At 37.5% G+C, this 18569-nt stretch overlaps 1 protein-coding gene across 1 annotated transcript; it reads right to left on the bottom strand.

The window, feature by feature from the left end:
• Positions 1 to 610: 610 nt before the first annotated feature.
• LOC139716986 (cytochrome P450 4F6-like) lies at positions 611 to 17491 on the bottom strand. The gene is made up of 7 exons (XM_071628504.1): positions 17168 to 17491; positions 10859 to 11002; positions 8946 to 9139; positions 6142 to 6292; positions 5261 to 5362; positions 2349 to 2500; positions 611 to 1073 (listed from the first exon to the last, which is right to left on the bottom strand). The coding sequence occupies exons 1-7, from the start codon at positions 17489 to 17491 to the stop codon at positions 611 to 613; spliced, it is 1530 nt and encodes a 509-aa protein (XP_071484605.1).
• Positions 17492 to 18569: the final 1078 nt, after the last annotated feature.

Here is an 18569-nt window from a genome sequence, read left to right as displayed (position 1 = left end):
TAACATAACATAATTATACAATATTTACATTATATAGACGATGACTGGCGGGGGAGGGAACATACCGAATGTTCCACCCGAAGGGTTTGAAATGCTATTGAGGGAGGTTATAAGTCCCGAGACGAAGTCGAGAGACTTATAGCGTCCCAAAATAGCATTTCAACCCCTGAGGGTGGAACGTTTGGTACATGTTTCCGACAACAAAAGTCATCATCTGTTATATTATATGGGTTAGTCAAATCTGCTTTTTCACATTGTATGGAATAGGCAGATTTATCCTATCGATTGCGTGAAAAAAAAAAAAAAAGGATCGTTCAATCACTGGTATCGTTTACCATTTGTTACGTGAAAATGTTTTCCCATGGGAGAACATTACAAAAATGTTCTGCCCATGGGCGAACATAACCCATGTGCCTCTATCACGTGACTGTGTTTAGCCAATCACTAACCGGTATTTGACTAACCCATATAATATATAGTAATGTATAGCATATTATGCATGTCAAGGGTATGATGCATGTATGATCTTCAAGGGTCGGCCAAGCACCACAGACAATTGTGGTCATGTTTGCTTGCATAGCTTTACTATACTGAAGCGGACCCCACCAACCTACAAGTTGCTAGCAGGTGCACTTTCCCTGCGCTTAATCGATAGAATGACGTCATCCTTCGGTTTGCCCACGACGCTGAAAACGGGCGGCGACTCGCGTACGAGGCTGACGCTGAAATGCCTGAGCACTCTGGCGACAACAATCTGGATCTCCTGCATGGCAAACTGCTGGCCGATGCAGTTGTGCGGCCCGGCCGAGAAGGGCACGAACGCGAAGGGATCGCGCGCTTCCACGCGTTCGCGCGCAAAGCGCTCAGGCTGGAATACCATGTGATCATCGCCCCACACGTCCGGGTTGTGATGGAGCTGGTAGAAGTTGAGCATGACGCTGGTCCGCGGCGGGATGGTCAGGCCGTCCACGGTGAGCGGCTCCAGCAGCGTTCTCGCGGGCATGAAGACGGCATGCAGACGAAGCGACTCTCGCATGCACATTTGAAGAAACTTGAACTTCTGGAGGTCTTCCCTGAAAGGCCAAAAAAAAAGAAAAAAAGAATAAAGCAAGAGGCCCAAACTTCAAAATTTCAGCATGATTTATTGACAAGGGAAGCGATAGATGTCACAGGTGAGTTTTATAAGTGGCCATCTGAAACTCTTGGGAAATTCATCGGTTCCTGAGCCTGTGAGTGCGGTGGTTTTGGACATGAATTTTTAACGCTTTGAAACAACATCGCTACGATAGGCTTGGACAGTATAGCATCAGTTACAATGAACTCAATGGCATGACTATATAGGATACATAAAAAGGGCAGGAAAAAGCTCATAATAGCTATGGTCAACAGTAGCTACCATTATAGGCTTAGATTTGAACACGACAGGCATTTTGAGCTTAAAATTATGTACGTATTTTTCCTCGTGTTGTCCATGTTACACACCCTTATTTGTTTAAACAAATCAATAACAAGACAAAAACGTTTATGCATTACATCAAATGGTATACATCAAACTGACAAAGAGAAAACGCAATTCCTGCATATTATTATAGGAATGCCAGAACAAAGTTATCCTTTGAAATATTCGGTAGTTATTCGTTCATGTAATTGAATCATCGCAAATCAAGCCCTGAATTGTGAATTGATATGATTAGAGAGCATAAAGTATTTCAGGAAAATACAAATACACATGAAAGCACAAAACCTTGACAGTCAAAACAGTTTTGTCAGAAATCTTGGAAAAGCGATGCTACTGAATCGTTCACTGCCTTACTTGTTACTGCAAGTGATCGCTTCTTTATGTTCTTTCCTTTTCCTTTTTTTTTCCTTTGCTTTTTTGGTTGTTTTCTTCCGCTCGACGAAAAGCAAAATTGTTAGACATAAAATCAACTGCGTCATATTAAATAATGTGCACACACGCAGACAAAGGGGACACACACGTCATGTAATGATATGTATATGTTCATTTAATTGCGTGTCTAAGCACGTGTTTCTCTCTCCCCTGTATTTCTATCTCCCTGTCACTTTCTGTTTGTCTGTCTGTCTGTCTGTCTGTCTGTCTGTCTGTCTGTCTGTCTATCTCTCTCTCTCTTTAATCAGCTGGCAAGTAAATTGGAGCCATCAGAAGTAGATGAAAATGCATTTTCAAGTTTTATCGAAGTTGCATAGAATAACACCGTACCTACCTCTGTCTTGCATTCAAAAAATATGCTATATTCGTAAATGGGTTGGAGGGATACATCAAAGGCAGAAATATCGAAAAAGCATCAGACTGCAGAAATTACGTTTCCGATATGTCGAACGCTCACCCACTTATGTACTCTGACTCCTTTCCTGCCATGACGTCATCAACCTCAGCCTGAACCTGCGCCTGGTGTTCGGGGTACTTGGCCATGTCCAGCAGCAACCACGTGACAGCGCTGGATGTGGTGTCCAGACCGGCGAAGATGAACGTATTGACCTGCGCGGTTAATGGAGGAAAGAAGGGAATACAATCCGTCAGATTAACCCACTCAGCGCCAGCCCATCAAATATGGCATTGACGTAGAGAATGAGCGGATCGTCGGTGGCAATGACCGGGTTGAGCGGTGTGTCAAGGGAACGAACGCAAAAGCCGAGGAGCGAGGGTAACAATATAAGGTGGAATTACGTGGAAGGGGATGGGAGAAACGGGGTGGGATCGGGATCGGCGGAAGATCGAGGATATATCATGACATAATAAGCAACCACGTACTTTGCATCAAGGTTGCATAAGGGAACGCTTTCTTCGACTGAGAAGATAGAAAGAAGAAATAATGCACCTTCATTAATGTGATAACACACGGGAAGTATACTACATTGTACAGTACGTATTCAACTCCATGAACATACGGCGGCTGTACGTGCGGGTATTGCTATGTTTGAAATGAAACATTTTGTATAAGAAGCATGTAAGTCATTGGAAAGTTCTTAAACTGAACACTAAAACATGACAAACAATAATTATGATGGAGAAATATGAAGTTTGATATATCCCTGGCCTTGTCCATATATCTTTCTTTGGCACGGATGAACTATATTGTCACCCAAGTAGGCCCACATAATACATTATTGTCATAGAGAGCACTTCTAAACGTTGGGTCAGTGCCCTACAACTTTGAGCGCAAGCATGCAGGCTGAAGTCATCATCCCTTCATTTCAGAAGGTGAACTGATTTCTTTAAAAGGTTAACCTTGAAAAGGTTATGGTATGATGTTGCCCTCTTAAACTACGTCTGGGCTGCAGATTGATTTAACTATTTTTACCTGTAAATCAACCCGGAGCAGTCGTCTACACAACCATGTTGTGTCTCTCTCTCTGGGCTATAAACGAACTCACAGTGAAAAAATATCCGAAAGGCTGGCTATACGGCTCTTTCGACTGCGGATCCATTTAATTAATATCAGTCTCGAAGCAGAAACTGTGTAAAGACGCTCAGCGCTATACGACATTTGTATACACACTTCAGAGGGATCACATACACTCACATTTATACACCTCGGAATATTTTTACAAAAAGGACCGCGCCCCGACCGCTGGCGTTGGCGATGTTGCCTGCCTATTTACTATAATCATAAATTATGGGCGGGGTCGTGTCGACTATAAAGTCCCTCTTGCAATCATGTCAACCTTCTCGATATGAAATCGATCGACAGGAACGCCCAAATCGTCTTAGATTTTGAGACGCAATGCGCCACCGTTTCTGTTACTGCGATGCAGCTATGGGGGATGTACCTGCATGTTCGTTTCGTTGTCATCTATCTTCCGTGAAATCTCACACTGTCAGATGCAGACATTGATGAAGCAGAGGTATACGTCCCTCTAGAGGTGCTTTAAAACGGGGGAGATATCATCAATCGTTCACGAATCCCATGTGGAACATGGATTGGCAGCCTATAACATATCACTGTATGAAGAGCTTACTTGACAGTGTCTGCTCGCGGGAACGAAGAGCATAAAGCGTTTATCATCAGGAATAAAATGCTAACCCCGGAAGGGAAATGTTTTGTGTGATTTTTAAACGGGATAATGTAACGTGGCATAAAAAAAAAGATCAAAAAAGAAAAAAGAAAAAAGAAGAAGGCGTATCTGTTAGTCACTTTAACACGCAGGTGCCCATCACACCTTGGATGGGTAAGCCAAGTGTAAAGCAACCAACTCAAATGTCGCAATTTCTCTTTTCCGGATTCAATTTCCACTAAAATGAAATTCATATACCTTTTGGCATTGTTTCAGTGAACATTTGCATGGGTGTGCCTATTACACTGTACGTTGTGTATGTGCGCATAACGATGTGTTGATTTCTGCGCGTGTTTGTTTGTTTATTTTTTATCCAAGAGCATTTTTTGATACATTAGTGATCAGCCGTGGCCTCCCAATGTTTGACAGATGACAAGACAGAAAAAGGAAGCGGGGGGGGGGGGGGCGGAGAGGACGATTACTGAGAGATGGAGGCAGATGAGGAGGATGTGGATGATAGGAGATGTGGCAAGAAAGGAAAGCAAAAAAAGAAAAGGAAAGTAAAAAAATTAGACGGAGAAAGGAAAGGGGGAGAAGAAGGGAAGGAAGGCAAGAGTGGAATAAAAGGAAAATGACAAGGAGAGAAAGGAGTTTAGGAATGGCTTTGGAGAGGGAGGAAATGGAGAAAGAGAAGTATGGAGAACAGAAAAAGAGAAAGCGGAAGAGAATGAGGAACGATAAGAAGAATGGGATGAGGAGGAAGGAGGAGATGGAGAAGAAGAAGAAGAAGAAGAAGAAGAAGAAGAAGAAGAGGGAGAAGGAGAGGAAGAGGAGGACGAAGAATAACAAGAAGAAAAAGAAGAGGCGGAAGACGACGAAGAATAAGAAGAAGAGAAGAGGAGGAATGAGAAGAAGAAGAAGAAGAGAGGAGGAAGAAGAAAAGGAGGAGGAGGAGGGAAAGAGAAGGAGAAGAAGAAGAAGAAGAAGAAGATAGAAGAGGAGGAAGAAGAAGAAGCAGAAGAAGAAGAAGAAGAAGAAAAGGAAGAAAAAGAAGAGGAGGAGGAGGAAGAAGAAGAAAGAAGAAAGAAGAGGACTAAGAAGCAGCAGAACAAGAAGAAGAAAAGGAAGGAAAGAAGAGGAGGAAGAAGAAAAAGAAGAAGACGAGGAGAGGGAAGAAGGAGAAGAAAAAGATGGAGAAGAAGAGGAAGAATGGGAGGAGAGAGAAGCATCACTATCTGTATACCTCATCTCGAATCTCCGCATCTGACAAGCCGTCGCCGAAGGCATCTCTAGCCAGGAGCAATGAGTCCAGGAAATCCATCTCCCTCGTGTCGGTGGCCACACCCTGGGGATGAAGAGAGAATGGTAGGATTGAGGAGACGAGAATATCATCCATGAGCAAGCTATGGTCCCTATCAATTTACAAAACAAGGGTGATACAGACGCACTAGTTTCCTATTCCTCCTGACATATTGATATACCCATGTAAGCACAGATCCATGTGTATGCATGTATTGCACTGTATTAAACATCTTATACAGTATGAAAAGAGGTAATATTGTCAGTGTGATCTGTGCTGAAGAACAGATTCAAGAAGTAGTAATTACCATAAACGAAGAAAAAAAAAATGTTTTCGCAACTTCCATTAATATCTGATAGACAACTTCTGGAATTTTTATCCCATGTCAATGCTCACTATGACCAACAATAAAAATAATACACAAAATTAAATCTTTGTATTGTATTGTCTGTGTATGTTCGTAACAATGTATGTGTACTTATTTTGGTATTGTCCGAAATACATTTGTGATGTATTCACGAACATCCATTTTTTTCCTTTTTTTTAAAATGTTTTCAGGTATGGAAAGAAGAAGAGAGGAAACGGGGGGGGGGGGGTGGGGGAAGCAGGTTTAGAAAGATCTGAGTTGTCTTTGTTGTTGTTGTTGTTGTTGTTGTTGTTGTTGTTGTTGTTGTTGTTAGTGTTAGTGTTGTTTTTGTCGTCGATATCTTTTGGAAGGTAGGTATAACTGATTCATTTTGTCGTCCATTGTTTACAGTTCATAATAACGGTGTTACGCCACGAGATAGAAAACGACTGGATAGAGACAGAAGGCCATTCTATACCGTTTTCTCCTCCGATTCCATCAGTTTTGCTCTTCTTTCTCGGATTAGCCTCTCTCCGAGACCGTTTACTTTGTGTACAGCTTCTTTCCAAGTACCGTAGACGGGAGAGAGCCGGAATATGCTATAACACGCCATGATTGGGTTCAGCATCCTGTTACAGAGCGGAGATAACCAGACCAAAAAATAAATGAACGAATGAATGAACGAATAGATAGATAGATAGATGAATAAATAAATAAATAAATAAATGAATAGATAGACAAATAAATATATAAATGAATGAATTAATAAATAAATCAATTAAAGAATATACTTATACCGGATGATTAGTGTATGGCATGAAGAAATAAATACACTAAGAACAAGCAAGTTCATATGTTTACGTACGATCGCTTTCATTTTTTTATGCCGCAAACAAAGAGAATCATTGATAATATTTCATAAATATCCTACTAGAAGAATTTCACAAGATATTCGAATAATTTTCTTGTTACAAAGGAATTACACCTGCAGTCTCCTGAATGAAAATACCATTGCTGCAGAGTGAGTACGGATTACAGAGTTATATTACGCACATCCAATATCACGTGCTTGGCTCATTTTCATCCTTCGTTAATCTATTTTATACCAGATTCGGAAATCTCCGTAGCCATTGCGCATTACCTGTCAGGTGTTTTCTGGTAATAAGATAAAAAGAGTAAAAGCATGATTCGTCAGTACTGTCAATATATCTTTTCCGCTTATCCAGTCCCACACTGTAATTCTTTGATCTTTTGGTTCAAACCGTTTCTCCATCTCTTAGACCTTTTGATAGGATACAAGGCAACATCACATGTAAACATGGTAAAGGCTCTGAAAACATCCGTGCTGGTCTTTAGAATCCTTTCTGAATTAAGTTATACTTTAAGTATAATTCAAAGAAGCAAAACTTCTTGAAAATCCAAGTCATATTTTCCATGACATTGCTTGCTAATATGATTTGAATTGTTTGACCATATTACCCGTGGTGTCCAGTTCTAATTCGCGTGCTGTAAACATTAAATATATCTCTTCGTTTTATAATTCAATCTCATTTTAAATTTTGATTTATGCAATCCTTTCTTATGTTTTAGTTTGCACCTTTAAGACGTCTTATGAGAACACTGTCAGTAATACAGGACTACTGTTTATGTTTACTGGTTCTCAAAATGGAAAGTGTTTTTTTTTTTTCTCTGCCTTTCTCAATATATTCGTTACATTAAATAGCGAGGATCTCCCCACTAGTCTCTCTCTCCTTCTCTTACCCACTCTCTCCTCACGCTCGAGCACTGGACCTTAAGTGGCTAAGGCCATGATATTGGTATGTTTCACCTCACTCGCACACTATCGTTCTTAAATTGTCTCTATTTCCCGGCATGGCTTCCGTACCACCAGCATCCATTACCTCCTCAAAAAGTCTCTCCCGTATTCTATCTCTCCTCCTTGTCTTCACGGCCTTTCATTTCTATTATCACGATTACTTGGGTTGCGGAGCAAAGTGCGGATAGTGTCCAATATTCATATCATCAACTTTTCAGAGTTTTGCATTTTATCATGTTTATTGTACGTCAATTTCGCTTCTTTAATAACGTAGATTGAAAAAAAGGAAAGGGGTATGGAGTCTCTTACCATTATCGGATTTAAATATTACATCTATATGGCTCGCTATTCTTCAGATCGGTTTGCGTGATAAAATATGATAATTGTATGAGCTGTAATCGCATTTTCTCGCCATGTTAATGCATAACAGACGACGCATTAGACCTGATTTTACGTTTAGACCTGTGGCCTCGACGCGGTTAGTCGAAAATGTGCGGGAATGCACGTTACTTAAAATATCATATTCCATTTCGCAGCGAAATCAGAATTCTTTTGTGTTTCTTCTTTTCTTGTATCTCTCTAAGTTTGTGAGGGTTTGGGAGGGGGTCACGTAGACAATATATATATATATATATATATATATATATATATATATATATATATATATGAGGCATATAATGTGAGGCATGGAAGTATGGAGAATTCTTCTAGTGTTTCAAGCAGTGATTAAGATGAATGAAGAACGTGAAACATGGAAGGATGGACCAAAGTGAAAAGAAAGAAAGCATGTAAGGAAGGTTTGGGGATAATGGCATAGCAACGGAAATAAAAAATGAAATGTCAGGAAGCATCTGTTCTCGGCGTTTATTAAACTGAATGCCATGTTGATTTTAAATAATTGATTACAGATTTATGTTCTTCTGTTTGATATTGAACATGCTCTTCAAACTTTAAACTTGAGAAAAGAATACCCTGATGCGAGTAGGTGTAAAGTGATGATTATGCTGAAAATCTGGAAACGTCAACCGCGACCTGTTTTTCTTGTATTTGAATTTTTCACTTCATATATAAATTTTATTTCTAACAAGAATACAACTGCAAGTATGCATTTGAGTGTACATGATTACACAAAATCAGTACAACATTGTACTCAAGGAAAATATTGTGACCTGAAATAAAATATTTTCATCGCACACCCAACTTGAATGTATTGAAGAAAACAATTAAGAGAAAAAATGAAGGTAGGGGTAGGAGGGACATAGAAACATACCCCAAAAACTGTTGATGGGATAAAGACAGAGAGAAGGAGAGAGGAAGGGTTGATGAGTGAAATAGCAGCATATAAAAAGAAAAAGACGGGAAAGAAAAGGCGGAAGATCGAGAAGAAATTGAATTGAGGACCTCATGACGACGACAATTATTGAGATAAATGGTGTGAGGGTAAATCTTCCCTCTCCTTTAAGTACCTGCTAGTACCGATGTCGGTTAGCGTTCTTGTCGCTGCTAGGATCGGCGACTCTCGCTCCTGGCAGCGGCTCTCGTATGAAAACGCAGTCTGGAGAATGGCGTCAGCCGAGCATTGCGTCATCACGTGATGTGTTTCTAGGGGCGTGTCCGAATCAGCGATGATTGACAGTCTGCCCAGAAGGGTAGTCGTAACCTGGCAATGTGAACGCAGGGACTATGTATCTTTGGAATATGTAACCGTGAGCATTGCATATTTGGTTAGAATCATCGTAGTCAACATTTTCACCATCTCCACATCAGGTAAGACTGTTTGCAGATGCAGTTTAGATCCTACATAATCATACATTTTAATCATCATTCTGTAGAATCACGACGTTGTAAAAATTTTATGAAACTGAAAGTTCATGCTATCATGACAACACTTATGATATTAAATAAGAATGGTGGTAGTGTCGCTGTCCTTTTTTCCGACATGATTGTCAAATTACAGATCTGCAGTTGCGCTCTTACAAATTTCATTTAAAGAGGGAGAAAAATTGACGAAAATTCTCACCTCAACCTTCACCTCTCTGATTAATATTCTCTTGCTTTCAAAAATTATACACTTAGAAATTCAATTCAGATTATAAGACCAAACGACAGTCGAGGACATAATCTGGGTAATATTTTAAAAGCTTTGTGGCAATATGGGGAAGAAATACCATTAATCAACGTTTATCACCATGGTAGCAAGAACTATTCTCAACAGTGGAGTCAATAACGAATAAGCGTATACCCCTTCTCACCCCTCCAAAATGTCACAGACGTCTTCCGAGGGTAGAGGTGGTTATTGACAAACGTCTACCCACACCTCGCGAATAAGGACTCCATAAACCACACATCGACCAAAACAACCAGCAAAACGTATAATTCAGAAAATACCTATGTATGGGCATTTTCCTCAGACAAAGCAAAAAATACCCCCCCCCCCATCCCGATTAGAAAGACCATACCTTATACACACTTTGTTTAACCTCCTTCTAAAAATGCTGAAAATGTGACACTTCTCTTTGAAGGGCAAAGAGTAGAGATACCGGTATCTAAATTCGTGATTATAATGTATCCTTCAACACCCTTAGTAAAGTCCTCACCCGGAGAAATATAAATTATTTTCCTTTTTTTTTCATTTGCTGTTCTTAGTCACGATAACAACTAATAAAGAAAGGAATTCACAAGGCGCCAAGCTCATCTAATAATTAAATGCTCAAGGCGCAACTTGTGCAAAATATGGACTTCATGCACAAAAGAAAAGGACAAAGTGAAACAGTGCTGTACATATAAAATAACGGCAATCAATCATTGAAGGCCAAGTTAAACAAATTATAATCTTCTTGAGGTTATTTTGATTTTTTTACTGAATTTAGTAAAATAACAAACGTGACACATGTTGCAAAATGGATCTAGGAATTGCAGAGGAACGTGCCGAAATTGAGGATATGTTTGAAGGAAAGTGTACGTCCGTGTTTTTCAGTTGGTTTTAGAACTTAAAGGTACAGTTTACCATAGGGAGCAGCAATTAAAAAAAACGTTCGAGATATCGCATTTGATGCTTATGTGTAGGTCAGGTGTATCAGAAATACCCTAGCATATAAAATTTCGCAATTAAGCCTAAACATAAGGAGACATCACTATTTTTTTCTCAATAAACCATAACTGTAGACAGTTTAATATACTCAGTAGTCTTCTAGAAACATCTTTATTACAACTATCGTTCACATTTTGTATATTTAACAATACTTAACATTGATTATATTGATTGATATTTTTACATAGGTTGTTTCTATCCCTGACTCACATCTTAGAGATATTTTGAAGCATTAAAGCTGGTTTTTTATATCATTTGCAAATGGTGAATAGTGCCTTTAAAACCGACCTTGTTTACAATAGGTACGTATCTCTTGAGGGAGTTGAAGTGGAATGACGGTGTGATGAGACGGCGGTGTCGCCTCCAAAGGGCGCCATCACTGCAGGCTAATCCTTGACCTAGCCAATCGCTGAACAGCTGGTAGCCTACAGACTAAAAATCACAAAACACAGAAGCAGGTACATGAGTATCATATGAGAATGAACATTAAATAATGTGCGTGTGTGTGTACGTGTGCGTATGTGTGTGTGTGTGTTTATATTATTTCATCAACCAATACCAAAACCATAACGTAAAAGTGGAGACTTATAGACTGACGAAATCATCGCCTCTACCGATTTGCGTAGGTAAAATATGTGGTTACGATCGAGTTCACTATAATGGTGAATGAAAGGCGTTTTCACATCAGCCTGATAAAATCCAAGCTCGAGATATTTTTCGCAGAAAATAGTCAGCAAAATAGCGCGCTATTTCGAAACATACATCGGGCTGATGTGAAAACGCCTATGTGACGCTGCGAAATCCTGTTTGTCCGGATGAATAAGACATTTCTGGGTCATCCCACGAGCTATAAACCCAAGAGTCTAGTTACTGCAAAAAAAAAAAGTTCACGAGTTACACCTAGTACCCCTTTAGTTATACACACACATGAGCACACAACCCAGTGACGAGTCAATATAGCCCACGAGCTAGACACCAACAGACAGCTAAACACTACCAGGAGCTCGACAATAGGCAAAAAAGGTCCACAAACTCGGCGTAAAAGGTCCACGTCGTGCTCGGTACGTAATCCCCGTGATGTATTTCCAAGGCGCGGGCGTTTTCTGACCTCGTGTAGAGCTAGGGTGCCTTAATATTTTCCTAGTGTCTCGCTCGTGGAACGTATAGCTCGTGGATCTATTTTGTTGCTGTCAAGCTGGTGAGCCTTATTTGTTCACTCAGTGTCTAGCTCGTGGGCTGTATGACTCGTGAGGTATACACATTTACTCGTGGGCAGTATGACTCTTTGGCTGCATGACTCGTGAGTGTGCACCCGAAATTTCCACCATTTTGTTGGTCAGCTTTTACGTAGAATGTCATGTATCAATCAACTTGGACATCGTGCCGAAATTCTGTACAAAACATACTCTAGATGGGCGGAAATAGTGGGAGGAATTTGAGAAATACGAACTAGATCAGTCACACTTTGAAATACAAAGACGGAAACAGCTTCATCAAACAACGCCGTGCGTGTAATTTCATTCAAACTTCAAGAACGTTTTTCCCAAGAAAGTGATACCTCGAAGATTGTTGTGGCAAACCGCATTCTAAAGATGCAAAATTTATTCAAGCACTGCAAAACAGACTGCTGTGTGCCCTGCTTTGTATAACCGCTGAAATCGAATAGCTATCACATGGTGTCCACTCTTCCGCTGGTCTGGATATTTTGAACCATTCCAGTTCTAAAGATTTCGTAAACTCCATACAGTGTACCTGATTTGATATATTTTGATATGATTGATCTGATCTGATCCGATTAGAACTGTATAAGTCATTGATTATTATTGCGATGCGACAGTTACATTTTCATGTTAGATTTGGACGGTACAACTCTACTTGATTTTTGTGTAAGTTTTGATTAGTCGTATTATGTGCATTTTTACATCTGGAAGCTTGGAAACAACAACAACAACAACAACAACAACAAAAAAAGATGGACAGGTAGACACTCTATTGAAAAACGTTGGAGATATGATTAAATAAAAAGAGCTAAAAGGGCTTAACATATAGGGGCATTACTCCATGAAACTTTTCATCACTTTGTCCAAATTTCAGGAAAATTTGACACTTAAAGAATAGATGGATATTGATCGATGTACTACCGATATAATTAAGCTGGAATTAAAGGACCCATGGCGGGGGAAATTCATTACAAAAATTAGACGGATGTTTGAAAAATTCGTCTTGAAAAGTTAATGGACATCAGTTTATTTAGATTGCTTGACTTTCAACTAGAAATATAGAGAGAAATAGGGGAATCACAAACAAAACCCATAACAGTGTCATTTACATAGGCATCAAGTTTTTTTTTTTATTTTTTTTCCCCTCACTGGGATATTTATTATTCTCTTTCATCTATACACATATTACAACATATTTCAAATAACATCATGCTTTTTTTTTCGAATTCAATACAATATACATCAAGAAAAAAGGTGTCTAAAAAGACACCATTTTTTCTGAAACACTTGCAACTTATGATTATTTCTTGCGATAAATTTCTCTCTATCGTAATATTCCCTTATACTATATTTACATAAATCAAAACGAGGTATTATTTTTCTTATTTTACAAACATAAATTTCATATCTCACAAGCATGGCAATACAATTCAATGCCGAATTGTTAATACCCCCAAAACCAAATAATTTATTTTCCGTCGTAAATGTTATTTCTAACCCCGTGTTAATATTAATCCATTCTCTTACTTCAACCCACAATCTATCAACATATTGACACTCACTAAAAAAATGTATTAAAGTCTCAACATTCACATTACAGAATGAACATTCACTTCTTTCAACCAATCCAATTCTATTCAACATCTTATTTGTATATAAAATTCTATGAACTATTTTAAACTGAAACCATCGTAAACTAACATCTTCCGTGCTCTTAAACGGGGCCAACGAAAAAGATTGCCATTTCTTTTCTTCAAGTTGTATCAATTGTCGCCATCTTAAAAATCCTTTACATTGATATACATTATTTCTATTCTTTAACAAAACAGCATAAATATGTGAACATCCTTTAGAATGTTTTATAACCAACTGTAAAATATCAGGTATAATTGGTTGACAAAACTTTTCCATATTATTCATACTTCTATCACAACCTGCTTTTTTAACCGCATGACATATTCCAAAATAATCTAAAAAATTAACGTCAACATCATATTTCCTCTTAAAGGCAGTAAATGATAATACATTTCCTTCTTCATCTAACAAATCATTAACAAAACGAATTCCTTTTTGATACCACTTTCGTTTAAAAACCGACGCATTTCCTATAGTAATCTTATTATTTTTCCACAAAGGTTGACACTGAAAATTATTACAATAAACCGAAAGTAATTCGCCGTAAGCTGTGAATACTTCTTTCCAAAAGGGATTACACGTATGTGAGGCTTGTTCAAAGAAAAAATCATTTCCGAGACTCATGTCTAACTGATGGGTACGGGGTAAAAATATACTCAATAATTTTTCTGACCATTTATCCGTTGTAAATAACAATCGCCTAATCCATGATATTTTCAGTGCTGTAACCTGTGTGTAAATATTTATCATTTTCACTCCACCTTGTGCGTATGTCTGAGACATTTGAATTCTGTTTATTTTATCCGGCTTCCTTTCCCATATAAAACTATAAAACATATCATTTATCTCATTCAAAAAATTACCTTTAGGACTTGGCAAAGACAAAAACAAATAATTCAATTTTGATAACAACAATGACTTAATAACTACAATTCTACCAAGCACTGTTAAAGAGCGTTTACGCCAAGAGTTCATTTGTTTCCTAATCACTTCCATTTTGTCATAATAATTATACTGAACAGTTCTCTCTAAATCAACAAAAAAATGTATACCCAGATACTTAAAACCTCCTTCATACACCCAATGAAAATTCCTTTCAGGCAACATTCTATCTTCTTTATTCTTACATTTCCCTATCCATATTACTTTTGTTTTATTTTCATTGATTTTTAAACCAGATATATTTGCAAATCTATCTACAATATTCATTGCTATAAATAAATCCTTCTCTGTACCATTTAATGTCAACAGTGTATCATCCGCATATTGAACTATTCTATGAAACATATTATCTATTTTTATCCCTTCAAATGAATTAGGTCCAGAAATCATCAAATTTAATATTTCACTGCACAACAAAAATATATATGGAGAAAGAGGGTCGCCTTGCCTGCAACCTCTTTCTATCTTAAATCTCTCAGTAAAAAAACCATTAATCTGAGCAGACGAAAAAGCATCAGCATATAAAATATTTATCCAAGAAATTATTGAGGGACCGAAATTGAAAAATGACATCACTTTTGTTATAAACTCATGAGAGATTGAATCGAAAGCTTTTTCAAAATCAATCAATAATAATAATGCTGGAATATCTTTGACATCTGTATACAAAATCAAATCATATAAACGGCGAATATTCTCTCCAATAAATCTACCTGATAAAAACCCTTTCTGGTTTTCACTTATCACAAAAGACAAAACCTTCTTAATTCGATTCGCAATACATCCCGATGCTAATTTATAAACTACATTCAACAAAGAAATTGGTCGCCAATTTTTCAAATAATACTTATCTTTATCTTCTTTAGGAATCAAAGTTAAAACACCCAATTTTTGAGAAAAAGACATATTTTCCTCTGTATATGCATAATTCAATGATCTCAACACTAAAAACCTCAAATCTTCCCAAAATACTCTAAAAAATTCTACAGTAAATCCATCCATTCCAGGTGACTTATTATTTTTCATATTTTTCAACATTTGATCCAATTCTTCTATTTGCAAAGGGCCTTCTAAAGACAATCTAAGTGCTTCGTTTAACCTTGGAATATCTTGACCTTCTAAAATTTCTTGTAAATCCATATCTTCAATATTTTGCTTCTTATATAATAAACTATAAAAATTTGCTACTTCCTCTAATATTTCCTGTTGCTGATTTAATATCTTTCCATTTTTATCCACCAATTGTAAAATTTGCTTATCTATAACATTACTCTTTTCCAAATTCAAAAAATATGTTGAAGGCTTTTCACCAAATTCCATCCATTTAATTTTCGATCTAAAACATATACTATTCACTTTTTCCTGTCTAATTTTATCCAAACATTCTCTCTTTTCTTTTAATTCCTCTAAAATAAATTCTTCATCTTGTTGTATTAACAACAATCCTTCCAACTCAATTATATCTTTTTCTAATTGCTTTTCCTTATTCTTTTCCAATTTTTTCTTATAACTCATATAACTTATTGTTTCACCTCTTATCAACATTAATAATGTATCAAAAAATAATTGATCAGTAATAACAAATTGACAATCTCTACAATCATAAGAAATATCATTTATCGCATAAAATTTAACTGTTTGTGTAATCAATTCTTTTATCTTTTCAATATACACATCATCTTTCAATAATGTATTATTAAATTTCCAATAACTCGGCCCCCTACAATATCCTAAATTCAAACTTAATGTAATCAAAGAATGATCCGTCCTAAAACCTGACATTATATCTACCTTATCAACCAATGTTAATGCTTTCTTAGATATCAAATAAAAATCTAATCTAGCTAATTTCAAAGGATTATTTTGACGCCATGTAAACTGTTTCTCTGTAGAATGTTGTATTCTCCACGGATCTACCAACTCCAAATCACATTTCATTTCATCCACTTTCTTCTTTGCTCTAGGGTTATTTAACCGTACATAATTATATGTGTCCAGATCAAAATTTTGTACCAAATTCCAATCTCCACAAAGTATAACTAACGAATTTTCTCTTTTAAATATAAGCTTCTGAATATTTTCATAAAACCCCGGGGAGTCTGTATTTGGCCCATAAATATTAACCAAAGAAAATGAATTTTCACATAACTTCATATCTAAAATCAAGTTGGTATAAGTTATTGCGTCCACGGCAAGTGAGTTTCTTGGATTTGTTTTCTTTTGTTGTTTTTGTTGTTTCTCTTCTGTTTTTTATTCTTGGATTTGTTTTCTTTTTTGAGGGGGAGGGAAGTGGAGACAGAAGACATATCCTTATTTTAGCCATAACTATAACTTTGTTTTGGTTTGTTCTTTTTAGATTTCACAAACGCAAACATTTATGAAATTGCCTCTCCATCCCCCCCCCCCAAAAAAAAATAAATATTGCGAGAAATAATCATAAGTTGGAAGTGTTTCAGAAAAAAATGGTGTTTGTTTAAACACCTGTTCTCTTGATATGTACGATATGACTGTCTGAGTCACGATATTTTCATTGTCTGTTTTTCAAAGTATTTTATTTGATGTATTATGATGTATTATGTGTTCAGATGAATAATGATGTAGAATAATAAATATCCAAGTGGGAAAAAAAAACAAACAAATCCAAACTCAACAACATCAGCTAATACAAGAATAGAAACAAACAAAGAAACAAACACACAAAAACAACAAACAAACAAACAAACAAACAAACAAGCAAACAAACAAACACACACACAAACAAATAAACAAACAATCACAGGATTATTAGGATGCAAATTACCTTGACGGAGGCCGTGGTGCTCTTGAGTATCTCCCGCAGAGTGTCCGGGTGGTTGAGGATGACGCAAGGGTGCCAGAGACCCCAGAACACCAGCACTCGGCGATATTTGGAAGCCGCGCGCAGATGCCATTCTAAACCGGGGTCGAAGAGACCGGGCTTGTCCAGCGCGTTTCCCCAAAACCAGTGGGGCGTCGGCCCTGGGAAGTGGCGGCGTATGTAGCTGACGCGGCGGTAGAATCTGACCCACTTTCGCGCCCTTTTAAAAAGATTGTAAATGATGAACACCAGTAGCGGAAACGCTACAAAGATCGTGTTAGGAAACATGTCCAGTTTGCTTGTTGGTTCTGTGTATTTGTCTAAAACTTATTCTTGATGGAATGTTTTGCTGCCATATTCCTGTGAACTCTACAAACCAGCTTGAAACATATGGTACTGATGTGTACTTGAAAATGCTTTAATTATGTCACTGTTCTCCTGATAACTCGAGCCCCTGTCAAAAACGATTTCACGAAATCATCAGCAAAGTTCTTAACCAATGAAGCTTGTGAATTGAATTCAATAAATCATATGCGTGTGACAGTAGAGAGAGCAGGCACAACGCAACTCGTTTGTACATGTAATCCACTCAAATAGATGGAGTAAAAATCCAGAGGAAGCTTCAGGAACAGTAAAACTCCAAAGCGGACATCGAATTCTAGTCCTCCATAGTACCAAGTGAAAAAGTGGGACGTGCAATCACCTGAACATGTGCCTGATTGACAAAAGTGATCCAGAAAAGAACAATTTTGCTCTAGTACATCGACGGGGTACAATAGACTGGAGTGTGCCCACCGAACTTTGTCGACCACTTTCTAGCAGAAAACGACAATGATTATTTTGAGTGATACCTATGGGAACTTCACTTGATATGATTTTTATTCTTGTCGAGGGTCTTATGTATAGTTCGGTTTATTCAACTTGATTTGTTTTGCTTTGTTTTTGCTTTGCTTGTTTCATGAATTGCCAGTAGTTCAAGGGAGCTCCGTGGAATGTGGAGCTTTTGTTTTGGGGGCAGATTTTTAATATGCGTGTACTCGCATGGGACAGATGAAACGTAGCGCAGATTTATGGCATATGCCCACTCTCTGAGGACACTGTTTACAGGGTATACAAAATTAGCAGAGGTCATAGGAGGACCCTATTGTGTTGGTTTAAAGTGTGATGTGACCCATAATTACTCTTGCATAGCTTTATCAACTGTTGGAAAACTTTAAAAAAAAAACTTTTTTTACTACCCTATTTATTTCTTGTCTGATTTTTATTAAAAGTTTCATTGTTGTGCTTATAAAGTTGTACAGATTATTTTCAGACTAACTTTTAACTGGTGCGAAATTCTCCTTGAATTTGTCTCCAATCGAACACA

This window comes from Diadema antillarum, unplaced genomic scaffold (genome assembly GCF_040938485.1).
Source record: "Diadema antillarum isolate AM-2024a unplaced genomic scaffold, OU_Dant_1.0 scf00000071, whole genome shotgun sequence".
NCBI lineage: Eukaryota > Metazoa > Echinodermata > Echinoidea > Diadematoida > Diadematidae > Diadema > Diadema antillarum.
Note: the sequence above shows the minus strand (reverse complement) of the source record. Positions and strands in the feature narration are given on the sequence as shown.

Bases quoted from the DNA above. Each gene is read 5' to 3' on its own strand.
- LOC139716986 (XM_071628504.1), bottom strand. From the start codon at position 17,491: ATGTTTCCTAACACGATCTTTGTAGCGTTTCCGCTACTGGTGTTCATC. The intron at 5,363-6,141 runs GTATAGAATGGC...CTTCATCCCCAG, and splicing joins TGGAATCGGAGGAGAAAACG to GGTGTGGCCACCGACACGAG. The intron at 2,501-5,260 runs GTATACAGATAG...TTAACCGCGCAG, and splicing joins ATGCGGAGATTCGAGATGAG to GTCAATACGTTCATCTTCGC.